This window comes from Rhamphochromis longiceps, linkage group LG17, assembly GCF_057381845.1.
Source record: "Rhamphochromis longiceps isolate RC_006_pf linkage group LG17, R_longiceps_female_GT1.1, whole genome shotgun sequence".
In the NCBI taxonomy this organism is placed as follows: Eukaryota; Metazoa; Chordata; class Actinopteri; order Cichliformes; family Cichlidae; genus Rhamphochromis; species Rhamphochromis longiceps.
In genome coordinates, this window is record NC_140573.1 from 28,737,271 (window position 1) to 28,750,031 (window position 12,761).

General features: G+C 41.0%; 3 protein-coding genes across 3 annotated transcripts; 1 reads left to right on the forward strand and 2 right to left on the reverse strand.

Moving 5' to 3' along the window:
• Positions 1-1,001: 1,001 nt before the first annotated feature.
• Positions 1,002-6,359, reverse strand: LOC146649882 (serine/threonine-protein kinase pim-2-like). The gene is made up of 11 exons (XM_085387902.1): positions 6,254-6,359; positions 5,605-5,677; positions 3,673-5,119; positions 3,044-3,280; positions 2,793-2,918; positions 2,575-2,669; positions 2,389-2,436; positions 2,086-2,304; positions 1,816-1,996; positions 1,559-1,729; positions 1,002-1,469 (listed from the first exon to the last, which is right to left on the reverse strand). The coding sequence occupies exons 3-11, from the start codon at positions 3,731-3,733 to the stop codon at positions 1,378-1,380; spliced, it is 1,230 nt and encodes a 409-aa protein (XP_085244028.1). The 5' UTR covers positions 3,734-5,119; positions 5,605-5,677; positions 6,254-6,359; the 3' UTR covers positions 1,002-1,377.
• On the forward strand, positions 6,316-8,875 carry LOC146649883 (malonyl-CoA-acyl carrier protein transacylase, mitochondrial-like). Its single transcript, XM_085387900.1, has 5 exons — positions 6,316-6,923; positions 7,449-7,536; positions 7,639-7,856; positions 7,993-8,130; positions 8,540-8,875. Exons 1-5 carry the CDS (start codon positions 6,369-6,371, stop codon positions 8,810-8,812), a joined length of 1,272 nt encoding a protein of 423 aa, XP_085244026.1. The 5' UTR covers positions 6,316-6,368; the 3' UTR covers positions 8,813-8,875.
• A 16-nt stretch (positions 8,876-8,891) lies between these two features.
• On the reverse strand, positions 8,892-11,866 carry bik (BCL2 interacting killer). The gene is made up of 6 exons (XM_085387901.1): positions 11,809-11,866; positions 11,675-11,703; positions 10,586-10,673; positions 10,267-10,419; positions 10,058-10,172; positions 8,892-9,507 (listed from the first exon to the last, which is right to left on the reverse strand). The coding sequence occupies exons 3-6, from the start codon at positions 10,663-10,665 to the stop codon at positions 9,391-9,393; spliced, it is 465 nt and encodes a 154-aa protein (XP_085244027.1). The 5' UTR covers positions 10,666-10,673; positions 11,675-11,703; positions 11,809-11,866; the 3' UTR covers positions 8,892-9,390.
• Between the last annotated feature and the right edge of the window lie 895 nt (positions 11,867-12,761).

A 12,761-nucleotide genomic window follows, 5' to 3' on the forward strand; every position in this document is an offset into this window, starting at 1 on the left:
GGGAAAAGGCTCCGGGGAAATCCAGGTAGGGAAAAGACACTTGCTCCTCTTCTGACTCTCTCTCCAAACACTCACACAAAAAGGGAATCCGCTCGGGGAATGCAGAGTCGGGTCCAGGGGATCTATGTACAGAAGGAAACACACGTTAGAGGTTTTGCACAGGGAAGCAAATGAGAACTTGCTGAGAGCCGGGCTGCACTGACGCGAGTCACACACAACGATCCAGCGATGAGTAGAAGCCACTCCCTGGCTTAAATGCTGGCTGCACTGATGAGGCCCAGGTGTTTCCTCCTCAGAGGGGCGTGGGCCGAGGGCGTGAACCCACCATGAGTATATCTGTATCTATATAGATATATATGTGTATTCGTAACCTTTTTTCATCATCTAGTTTCCTGTGCCAGATCTTCTACTGATCCACTGAGGCAGACATGTAAAAAAACATGAACTAAAGCATATTTCTGTATATAAACAGGACCTTAAATCTTTATCAACAGCTACTTTAGAGGAAATTCTTCAATAAACTGCAACCAAAGGCTCAACTCAGAGGACAAAACCCAACCTGTTATAAATAGTGTGACAGCAAACTTTCTCTTGTGTAAAGTTACAAATAGGAGTAATTATCCACAGGAGCTTTTATACATAATGAAGTTATAATTCGTCCTGTAGAAATTGTACATTTAAGCTATATAGTTCCCTCTGTGATAACTCTGCTATGAATGCCTCTTATTAACTTTTATGCTTTTACAACCCACTATGAGCAAACACTCAGCAACAGTGGGAAGGAAAAACTCCCTTCTTGAAGGAAAAAACCTCTGGTAGAACCAGGAAATCTGTCTAAACTAGTTGGGGGTTAGAGCAACAGATGCAAGTCTTCAGATCATTTGCAGTGTGACTGTCTTTGTGCACACTTTAACCTGATTCAGTTTTCTTATTTGTCAAAATGCACCATGGGTAAAAAAAAACAAAACAAAATAGTAATGAAGGAGAATCTTCAGCAAAGATGAATTAAACAAGTTTTATTTTGATCAAATTTTACTTTAAGTAAAACACATCTTTATTTGATGACTTTAATGTCATCAAATAAAGACAGTTTTGATGGAGCTCCTGACCCAGCCCAAGCTCTCTATGAAGACGAGGAAAAACTCCCCAGGGGGCCAGATCGATGGGAAGAAACCTCGGGAAAGCCCATTCAAAGAGAGATCCCCTTTCCTGGGATGGCTGGGGGGGTTACAGGAACTCCGAAAAAGCTAAATTTTTATTTATTTATTTTTTAAGATTGACCCACTCTATCTATTCCTGTCCAACAGAAAAAAGAAAGGAAGTTACTACAATGTATCACACTTACATGATAAGGTGTGAATTGTGTGTTTGTGTGTGTTATCTTAGCCAGGGGTGAAGCTGGAGCTCCTCCAGTGTTGGGCGCTTCTCCGGGACTATAGCTAAACATGCGTCCAAGAAATTCCGGCATTCTTGAAAGAAAGAAAAGATCAAAAAGATGAAGATGATAGTTCTAGTGATCCAAGGCATCAGTGAATGTGGAAGTGTGAAGTTTTCTTACCTGTGGACAGACGCTTTTTGATGCTCAGTTGCTTTGTGAGGAACCTCGCGGTACTAAAGTATCGTGCATGAAGCGCTTCATACAACACCACTCCCATTTGCCACACCGTGGTGGGTCCACACCTGTAGCAGCTCCTAATGTACCACTCGGGAGGGATGTGAAGAGGAGTGCCTAACAAACAGACACAATTGCAATTTCTTCTAAAACAAAAGACACAAATTGTTACATCTGTGAAAAGCAGGAGCAGAATATGTTACCATAGAAGATGCGATACAGAGATCGCTGTTTAACAAAGCAGCTCAGTCCAAAGTCAATGATGCGAACTCGAGGCACATCTGAGCCGGTCTCAATCAGAATGTTTTGTCCCTTGATGTCCCGATGAAAGATGTGTTTCTCCTCAAGTTCCTTTACAGCATCAACTAGTTGCTTCAGAATGACCTGGAAAAGATGAAAAACACAATAATGAGTTAATGCTTTTCTGCCTTGATTGAATGCTGTACAGTCTAAGGCTCTCCCAGTCAACCTACCTTGGCCTTGTCCTCTGGTAAAGCTCTTCCATTTTCTGCTTTGTATTTTTGCAGGTCCACAGCAGGGACAGGTCTCTCCAGCACCAGGATCAGCTCTTTGCCAAAGTCGAACCACTCCAGCAAGGACACAGGTGCTGATATTCCCACTGACCCTTCTGCTTCACCTGCAAGTTTAAGCATAATGGCCACTTCCACCGAGAGCATCTTCCCATTTTCATCCTGAAATATTACAACAAAGTGGATGATGAGGAACGCCGCATTCAATCCAGTAATGTAAAACTAATTCAAGTGTTGGACGCTTACCGCCACTTTGCAGTAGACTTTATTTTTGGGAATGTGTTTGATGGCAACCTAGAAGACACAGAGCATTGGTGAGCATTTCCTCAGTATGACATAATGAAAGGTGGAAACACAGCAGACGTCTCAGTTTACGATATTATCCATTATCTGCGTTACTGCCTGTCTTACTACCATCATCTGAACACTTACTGGAAAACGATCTTCTATCCGGTAGCCAGAAAACACTGCTCCGCAGCCTCCTTCTCCGAGCTGGTGCTCCTCCACATATCTGGCTTGGAATTCACCTGAACAGACAAAACAGCAAATCTTGTTTTATTACAGCTGTGACACAAATTACTCTCCTCTGTAGCCTAAATGTTCCTTCTGCCCTTCCCCTGAATATAAAACCCAAGCTGCTTGCTACTTACGTTTTTGGTCTGCCACTGATTTTTTGCCCTGGTCCACATTCCTTTTTTTTTTCTTGGGTGACTCTCTGTTGTCTCCCGTGGCCTTTCTTTTGCCATTTTTTGTGCACTCCTGTTTGTTGTTCAAGTCTGGAGATGTGGAAAACACCAAAAGCACATCAGCTCACTGGATGATAGACACAAACACTAAACACCAATATCTTAAACCTAGCAACCACACTTAATCTACCCCCTTATTCAACTAATTAGCCTACCTTTACCAGAGTCCAACGAGGAGGATGCTTGCTCCTTGTCACCGCTCGTATGGTCGAGAAGTTTAGCCTTCTTTGCTTTCTTTGTTGTGCCCTCTTCATCTTGCACAACCTTGCGCTTCACTCCTTTGACCACATCTGAGCTGGTGGAAGGACCAGCCTGCTCAGCGACCCTCCTCCTTTTTATTGGGGTCTTCTTTTCAGGACTGGCCTTTCTTTTAGCAGTCCTGCTCTTACAATCTATAAACGACGACAACAACACAGTGGTGAAAAAGAGTCCCCGACATCAGGACTGGAAGCAGTTTGATGGCAAAGAATTTGAAATTGCTTTTGCTTAAATGATCACAAGTTTATTCTTGGGATTAAAAAAACTGACCAGTGCGAATTGATACTAGGTTTACTAAGTCTTAGATCTTGATGACACTTGTTGGTCTGTTTTTACTGTTGAGTCCAAGAATAAACTTATTACATTATTTTACCAAAAGACCGGTAACCTTCCTTTGATTAGACATCTTGTATTAAAGCTATTTTCAATCAAACATATGATTCAATTGCTTCAAAAATGATTCACACAGTGTCAACATTTCTAGGATTTGGATTTTACCAGGTTCTTATTTTATTATTTTACTTACCTTGATCTCCTGAATCTTTCTTATCGGCCGGAGTGGTAATTTTTCTTGTTTCCTTTTTCATTGTAATTTCGGAGACCCTTTAAAATCGAAAATGTAAACCGTAATGAGTTAATATTGAGTTAATACTTCTTCAAATGTGCACCTTTCAAATGCTTGACTTTTCTAACTGAATTCTGTAAGTGAGCTTTATAAGTAAACTCTGGAAACTACGGCAACACAACATAGAATCTTGCCTTTCAGTGACTTCACTGACTGCCAGTAGTTCAAAGTAGTTTACAGAAAAACACTGGCAGACAAAGCCATAATATTTCATATAATTCAATCATTTCATATCAATTAAACAGTTTCTTTCATTATCTTTCATCATTTGTATAAAGACCTCATCTATGGATGACAGTATGAAGATTTGTGGTTGACCACACACTAATAAACACAGTGTCAGCTACATTGTCATCTGATTTAAAGTATTTATTATGTACATTTAACTGTCATGGTACTGAGTCTGTGACCCAGTGTTTTGTGTTTGTTCATTTATATTCATTGATTATTCTTATGTATGTTTTTGGTTCTCTTTATTGTTTTCTTCTTGTGTTATATTCTTAGGCTTTAGGTTTCTGTTACTTTGCCTTGCCCCTGTGTCCCACGTGTCATATCTATTCATTCTTGTTTCCATGTTCCCCAATTTCTCCCCAGTCAGTCATGTCTCTGTGTCAACTCTGTGTCTTTGTAAAAGTCTCTTGTTTGCTGTTTTACTTTGATAGTCATGTGTGCTATGTTAGTGTTTTCATGTCTGTGAAGGTTCTCAGTCATCTAGGTCATCGTAGTCTAAGGAGTTTGGAAAGAAAGCGTCAGAACTTAAACTTTGCTTGAATGTCTTCAAGCAACTTAAAGAAGTCCAGACGTTTTCTTTCTAAGCTCCTTAGACTAGTGTTTTCAGTTTTCCTTCCCCATGGTCTTGCTGTTTGTGATTTCTCGCAGCTGTGCTCTCATCCTGTGTCTTATTCCCTCATTTATCCCTCTGTGTATTTAAGCCCATTGTTTTCCTCTGTTTGCTGTTGGGTTGTCTGTGTATCATCCATGACAATTAAATTAAATAGCAAATGCAACTACAATTTCAATGAGATTCATTCCTTGCATTCTACTGCAGTGGCTGAAAGTAGACACCAAGCATTATCACTGTAACTAATATAAATATTGGACTTGGAGGGTATTCATCTGATAGACTGATGCAAACATTACTGTGAGGAAAATTTTGAATCTCCCAATTTTCTTTTTTTCTGAAAGAAAGAAAGTTGGTTACTGTATCACATTTGTATGGCAAGATGTGAATTCAGTATGCGTGTGTGTTTGTGTCAGAGAGGAGTTTATCTGAGCCAGGGGTAAAGCAGGAGGTCCTCCAGCATTGGGCACTTCTCCAGGACTTTGTTAAAACTTGTTTTCAAGACGTCTGAAATGAAAGAAGGACAAGAGATATCGAGATGATAATTCCAGTGAGCCAAGCGATCACACTGATTTTCTGCAAAATTTTCTTTTTGAGAGGCATTCGGCTGGGCAGGGGGTATAACACATCTGCAATGCAGCAACATCTGCTCTCTGGGCCTGTGTGAGAGTGTTATCTCAATGGCGGGAATGAGGATGTTGGAATTTGGCATCTCAGGCACCAACTCATCTCTTTCCTTAACCGGGCTCACCAGAGATTGGTTTCAGCCTCTCTCCATGCTTTAAGGAGGTTGAGTTGATAAATCTGACTGGCCCCTCCCCTGTCTGACCGTATCTCTTCATAGTCAACACCAATGTTCTCACCGTGTGACCATGAACGGTCCTTACCACTTGGCAAGTAATTTCGAGCTAGAAGAAGGGAGTAAGACAAGAATTTTATGTCCCTGTTAAAATACAATTACATTTGATCAAATATCACTAAGCAGTCCTTACCTTTAAATACAGCCTGGTTTCTTTCTCTTTCTTTCTATACTCTGAGTGAAGTTAGCTCTCATTCTTTCTCCTCCTGTGAAATACAGCAAGTGGAGCTTTAGCTAGCAACACACTGTGACACAGTTAGTGTTTGTTGAGGTGATAGAAATGCTGCATTTCAAATTACCTGACACAACATTTTACTCCCTTTTATGTTCACTCCTTTTTTTCTGAAGTACCGCAAATTATGGGCACGTGGGGTTGTTCTGGTGTTGTGCTAAAAATAAATGAATCAACACGGTTTGCTCTTTCATCTCTTTTTATGCGACATCCTCTACTGATTAAAACGCGACTGCCTTTCATGTGTCACTGTTTAGGCTCAAATCTCATTGTTTGAAGGCCTGCAGTCACGTGAAATATTAACTTCCCCCAATGGGTTAAACCCAAAGTAACGAGTTTGTTTTGAAAATATACGGAGTGGAAACTACAGATATTTGTTTAAAAACGTAGGGAGTAAAAATTAAGTACAGCAAGGAAGTTTTTTTTTTACTTTTTTACTTCCTACCTGTGGAGCCAATTAAGCTAAATTTAAGAAGCGCATGTCTGTGTATACTTAAAAGCTCTTATAGTTATTTTCACTTTGTAGTAAATTTTGTATGACATGACATACTTTGACCTGAGGTGGCGCTGCAGCGTGAAAGAGCCTGAACGTCAACCGGAAGAAGACGAGAATAAACTCCGTATAAACAACATGGCGTCTCCCTGTGAGGTGTCATGCCGAGCAGATGTCAGAGTTGAGTTCAAGCAAAGTTGACTCTTTCGGTGATTACAGTTTGTCCGGGCGGGCTGTGCGTCTTATTTCATCCGCAGACACGTCGTTGGATGAGGAACAGCTCATGTTGGCATCAGTGGCAGTCAGGATGGCGGCATCTTCCAGAGGGAAGGTCAGGTCGCTGGTCTCTCTGAGCAGGACGCTGTCCACCAACAAGCCCGGTTCCACGGCTGGAGATTACCCTTCTCCGGCTGAAGTTCCCGCTTCTCCCCCGAACAGCGAGCCAGCCGCGGCGCCTCAGCGGAGACCCAAAAAAGACCCCAGCGGCTGCTCCGTGCTCCTCTTCCCCGGTCAGGGCAGCCAGTTTGTGGGCATGGGCAGAGGACTTTTAAAATACCCCAACGTTAAAGAAATGTTCACCGTAGCCCAGAAGATCCTGGGTTACGACCTGCTGTCTCTGTGTCTGGAGGGCCCCGAGGACGAGCTGCAGAAAACGGTTCACTGTCAGCCGGCGGTGTTTGTCACCTCCCTGGCTGCTGTGGAGAGACTCAACCAAGAAAACCCCAAAGTAAGTGCCAGATAAATGTCTGGAAAAAGGACAATAACTGCAGGTCCTGCCTTCTTAAATGTGGCCAGTTTATCTTTTTTTTTTTTCATTTTTAAAAAATACTGCTACAGTAATATTAATTTATATTTAAAATGTGCGCACATTATGTATGAGGGTGTGGATGAATGATGCTTGAGTGCCCAGTAGAAGAGCATCTTTCAAATGCAAAGTTTCTCCTTTCAACTTTAATTACTGCCCCTTGATTAAGGCGGTAGAGTAAATAAGGCTTCCAACAGTGGTTATTTCTTATTATCACATCTTGTTTTTATTGTTTTTATCAGTAGATTGTTGTTTCACTCCCACCAAAAACATCACCGTAAATAATCTTCTGATTCTGAATGACCATTTAAAAAAATAAACAAATTGTTCTGAGTTAATTTCAGTTACGGATGTATCAGTGACATAAATGATATATCGGTCATAATCGGGAGGCTGTTACATTTTTATTTTTTTATTTTTTTTTGACTTGTTTCCTGCTGTACACAGGCCATTGAGATGTGTGTCGCTGCTGCAGGTTTCAGTGTCGGAGAATTTGCTGCTCTTGTCTTTTCTGGGGCGATGAACTTTGCAGAAGGTAGAAAGATTTCTTTTTTGGGGTTTTTTTGTGCACTTGTAAAAGGTGTTTTAATCACAACTTTGGTTAATATTCTGTATTTACTCCTTATGCATCTTCTAGCTTTGTATGCAGTGAAGGTGCGAGCGGAGACTATGCAGAAGGCCTCAGAACTGGTTCCCAGTGGGATGCTGTCAGTCATTGGTAGACCTCAGGCTCAGTATAATTATGCCTGTCTGCAGGCAAAAGAGCACTGCAAGAGTCTGGGGGTGGAGAATCCTGTGTGCTCTGTGGCCAACTACCTGTTTCCAGATGGCAGGGTTATTGCAGGGCACCAGCAGGTAATGCATTCATATATTCTTGCTGCTTTAATATACCGTGAATCTATTGTGTTCTCTTTTCTGTCTTTTCTCTCAACCATCAAAAAAGTTGTTAGAGCTGCTCTTGTCATTTCTGCTGTCTTCTTTGACTTCTCAGGCTCTGGATTTCCTCCAGGAAAACTCTCGGCGCCTAAAGTTCATGCGGACCAAAACTCTCCCAGTCAGTGGTGCGTTCCATACTGAGCTGATGGCATCGGCTACTGAACCCCTCAGAGAGGTGCTCCGGCAGGTGGAGGTCAGTCAGCCACTTTATCCAAAAGGGATTAACATATTTTCTGAAACATGCATTCAATTACTCTGTAAAGCTACACCAGTCCTCATTTTTTTAAGATAACCCATCCTATTCAGTCTGAATCGGAAAGTTAAATGGAAAGTATACCCAAGATTTTACATCTGGTCCTTAGCAGGTCTTAAAATTAAGTAAATACAAGCACATATGAGCTGCAAAACAACATAACACAGTGTCATTTATGTAATTAAAAAATAAGCCTAAATAAGCAACACTGTAAAGAAGATTTGGCATGTTAGGGACTGATAAAGTCAGGGTCCATGTGTTGTTCATCTGACATTGTATTTAAATCATTTTTGAGCCTCCTAACCACAAGTTCCATGTGCGATTTCCTATTCGTCCCCTTCCCGTCCAGGTACGACGTCCTGAGATCAGCGTCTACTCCAACGTAGATGGAAAACGTTACATGAACGAGAGCCACGTGCGCAGGCAGCTTGTTAAGCAGCTGGTGTCACCAGTGAAATGGGAGCAGACCCTGCACGAGATCTACAAGAGGACGCAAGGACAGCATTTCCCACACACCTACGAGGTCGGACCCGGAAGGCAGCTGGGCGCCACGCTTCAGAAGTGCAACAGGAAGGCATACCAAACGTACGCCCATGTGGAAGTCACCGCATATGAAGACTGATAAAGCTCCTGTGGTTGCTTCTTGTCTTTATACAAGTGTGTAATTAAAGATTTTTGTAATTTCTTTTTTTAATTTACAATGTTGTCACATTTTTGTCATTAAGAAGTTTATTTGGCGTCACATGAAAAAGCAGTTTCAAATCTTGAACAGAAAGTCCAGCTCCCTTCATTGTACACTAAGCAATGCTACATATCATTTGAAAACATTTTGGCCTCTTAAACCAGTAAGAAACAAATCTGGATACAAAAGACTGCAAGCCAGCAACAGTCCAGTCAACATGTTTTCTGACATGAATCAACATGTCACTGCTACAATAAACTGGCCAACTCCTTAGGCAAGGCTAGATTTCCTTTAAACAATTTACTCCCAACTAATTTTACATTATACTTTTTTTTTCTTCTCTTTTGAGAGAAGAGGTTGTCGTCCTCACTTTCAACTTCAATACCGCTCAATAAAAACAGTTATTTAAAAAAAAAGGGAAAAGTCAAAGTAAACAGCAAGAGAAAACAGCAGTAATTCTCACTCGATAGCAAACATATTTTGACAAACATGGCTGAGAAGACCTGCTCGTGGCCCTCTTAAGCTTTCTGCTCCGTCCATAGTGCACTGAAAATGGTCACCATGGCCACCAGTGCCACAGTAACAAGTGCTCCTCTGTTCCACCCAGTGAAGGTTACTGGGTTAAAGTTGGATGCCTGTAAAATGAGACATAATGAGAAAAAGTGGGCTGTTTTGGATAGATGTACCAAATTATATTTAATATAACACGACCACACAACAGTCAACAATGCAACAAAGCAAGACTGCTCAAATCCACCTATTTTGACTATTTTGGCTCTATTATTTTTATTTTTTTATGTTTAAATTGAGTTTCTCCTTGTTTTATGTATAGGTTCTTATCTAAAAATCATATTTATATTGGGGTTCAAATTGAGAAAGTAGTTCACAGATGGGATCCACTTTAAAATCTTTGATTCTTTATTAAACTGTCTGCCAATTAAACGTTTTTGCAGGTTATGCATCTGTTGACTTTGCTGACACAACCTCCAAAGGAATTAAACCAGGAAGCTTTGCTTGTTTGGCACATGTGTAAACCTCTACACTTTGGAGTCATTGGATAAACCCGCTGCTGTAAATGGAAAGATATCTCTTTTCCTTGGAATACAAAGCCTTAATGCAAACACTAAGAGCAATGAACCTTTATGCATACGTATAATGCAGAGATGCGTTAAAGAGAAGAGTTACCCAAGCTGTCAAGGCCTCAACTCTGAGGATCCCCTGCCCAGGTGCAGTGCTCACTAACCAGGTCTTCATTGCAGCAGACAAACCCCGAAAAGTTCCTAACTGATTGTGAATATCCCTATGAGGAAGCAGTGAGAAGTTAGAACCAATCACACAAATGTAATAGTTTGATAAGTGAAATAAAATAAGAGGGAAAATTTTTTTTTTTTTACCTATAGATGGTCCGAGTCAGTGCCTGGGCAGGTCTCAGGAGGTTTAAGGGAGTCGGAAGCTGGTTTGGCATTCTGCTGGCATACTCTCGGTCTAGCTGGTCACCGATTAAAGCCAACTGGCGGCCACAGGCCCGTGCAACCCTGTCACTGATCCTGAGGGAGGAAAAGGCAGGTGTGTTTAGAATCCATCATAAATATGGGGAACTCAATAAAAATCTCTTTTTTATAAAGTTGTTTTTGCCCAAGGCACAAGCCCGAGCTGTGTGTTTGTTTTTGGTATTAATAGTCGAACTGGGGCAAGGGCGGGACTATACAGTACCTCAGGGTGCCAGGGTCCACCTCACTAGGTCCAGCCTGGAGGGCGATGACACGACTTGGGCGTCTTGTTTGTTCCACCATTTTGTTTTCTGAGAACATATATGCAAATTGTTCATATCGTGCAGCAGACTGCTAAGAACATCAACAGGACAGACAATGGCTCCACAGCCTGAAAGTGTCTGTGTGTTATCTTTGCTCAGGCTCCCAACGGTCAATAACAGGCTGTGTAAATACTGGCTCATGTGACCAGGATAGGTGTGGACTGGGTTACTAGGCTGAAAGAAAAAAACAGCTCCAGAGATAACATCATCTCTTGGCTCAAGTCCAACCTTTGTGCTGTACTTTCTTTTTAAACTGCAGCAAAAATGCATTGCAATGCTTTCATGTTTACGACCAACTTACGACAACTCAAGACGTAACACTTTACATTCAATTTGCCTTTTTCACTGAATTTTTTGTTTTTGTCTTAAAGTCCAGCTTAAAACAGGTTTATAATCTCCCAGGTACACCTGTCTTGAGATCAGTTCCTGTTGCACCTGCAATCCTGCCATTTAATGCAAATGCTGAATTTCCATAACTCAAATTAACCAAACTGCCATTTTACTCTCACAGAGAAGGATAGAAAAACACCACCGGGTCAGAAGAATCAGATCACAAGCTTTAAATACTATAAATCTTGACAAATCAAGAACTGGTTTTCCCTGGATTTAATTGCAACGTCTTTATTTTTACAAACCCTTTTTCTTTTGGCAAAACATCAGCAAACTGAAGCCTTAAACGTGGAAACATAAACACCACCATTAAAACGACAGGCAGCCATCAGGTAGAAGCCATATTGCCACAACAAAGTGCGGAGTCATTGCTCTCAGCAAACAAAGGTCGTTTTGAAGATCACACATATTGAATTAGATAAACAATAAACAGGTATTAAACCATTTAAAGACTTAAATTAGTGTATTGTATCATGTTTGAGCAGTATAATATTAGATATTAGTCGAGTATGAATATCCCAACCCTGAGAAGTAAACAGGTGCACACTCTCGTTCTCTCTCTCTCACACACACACACACAAAAGGAAATTAAAAACTACCTTTTTATGTTGATTAAGTGGACGCCGCCCTGAGATAAAAGCAAACAAATTAAAAATAAACATTGTAATGTTAAAAATTGCTGGAAAATACTGAATAAAAGCATAATTTCGAAGTGTTTTCTTCCTCTACTTACAGCAGCGCCCTTTAATCTCGACGCTCTCAGGTAACTGCTGCCGCTAATGACAGGACACACCTTTATCTATCACCGCTGGGGCTTCCGCCGACAGTGAACACCAGGGGGCCACCTGTAAGATGCATTCTGGTAATGTTTGCAGGGTTATTATTAATAACCACAGCTTAAAATTACTCTGCGAGGTGCGCGGTTGGGCTGGGGTAGGCTCCAGGCTGGGTTATTTACAGGTCCAAGAGGGTTTCTGAAGTCCGGAATGGAAACCAAGCTCACAGAGGAGCAACTTCTAGGAAAGAGGACAAGGTGACGTTAGCGAGGTAGGACAGGTGAAGTTCAAGCAGACAAACACGAAGCCTAAACTGCATGACTGCACCAAGCCTGTCGTCCAGGCATCTGGAAATCCACATTCCAGCCATAATCCATTTTCTTTCGTTTTAAAACAAATTAAATTATTTTAATTAGTTATAAATTAATTTAATGCTATTGTTACACTAATTCTATCTACATTTGTGATGTTATTAGTCATACAGTTGAACACGTAGCATTTAAAAACGGGTATTGCTAAATGAATATGTGTTAAAGTATATCATCGTTAGGAGAGTATTTATATGTGAATAAAAAATTGTTCGTATTTGATTATTACAAATGAAACCTGTGTGAATTTCATGACGCAGATCAACTTCATATGGAATTTGAATTGGGTGTAATCAGTCAATATGCTTTGTATCAAAGCTTCAGGCTGCTGTGGTGTAATGTTGTTGGGGATGTTTTCTTGGCACGCTTTGGGGCCCTAACTGATTATCATTTAAAACCACAACCTACCTGTTTACTTTTGCTGACCATGTCCATCCCTTTATGACCGAAGTGTACCCATCTTCTCATGGTTGCTTCCAGCAGGATAATGCACCATGTCACCAAAACTAATAATAATAATAATCTCAAACTGACCTCCACAG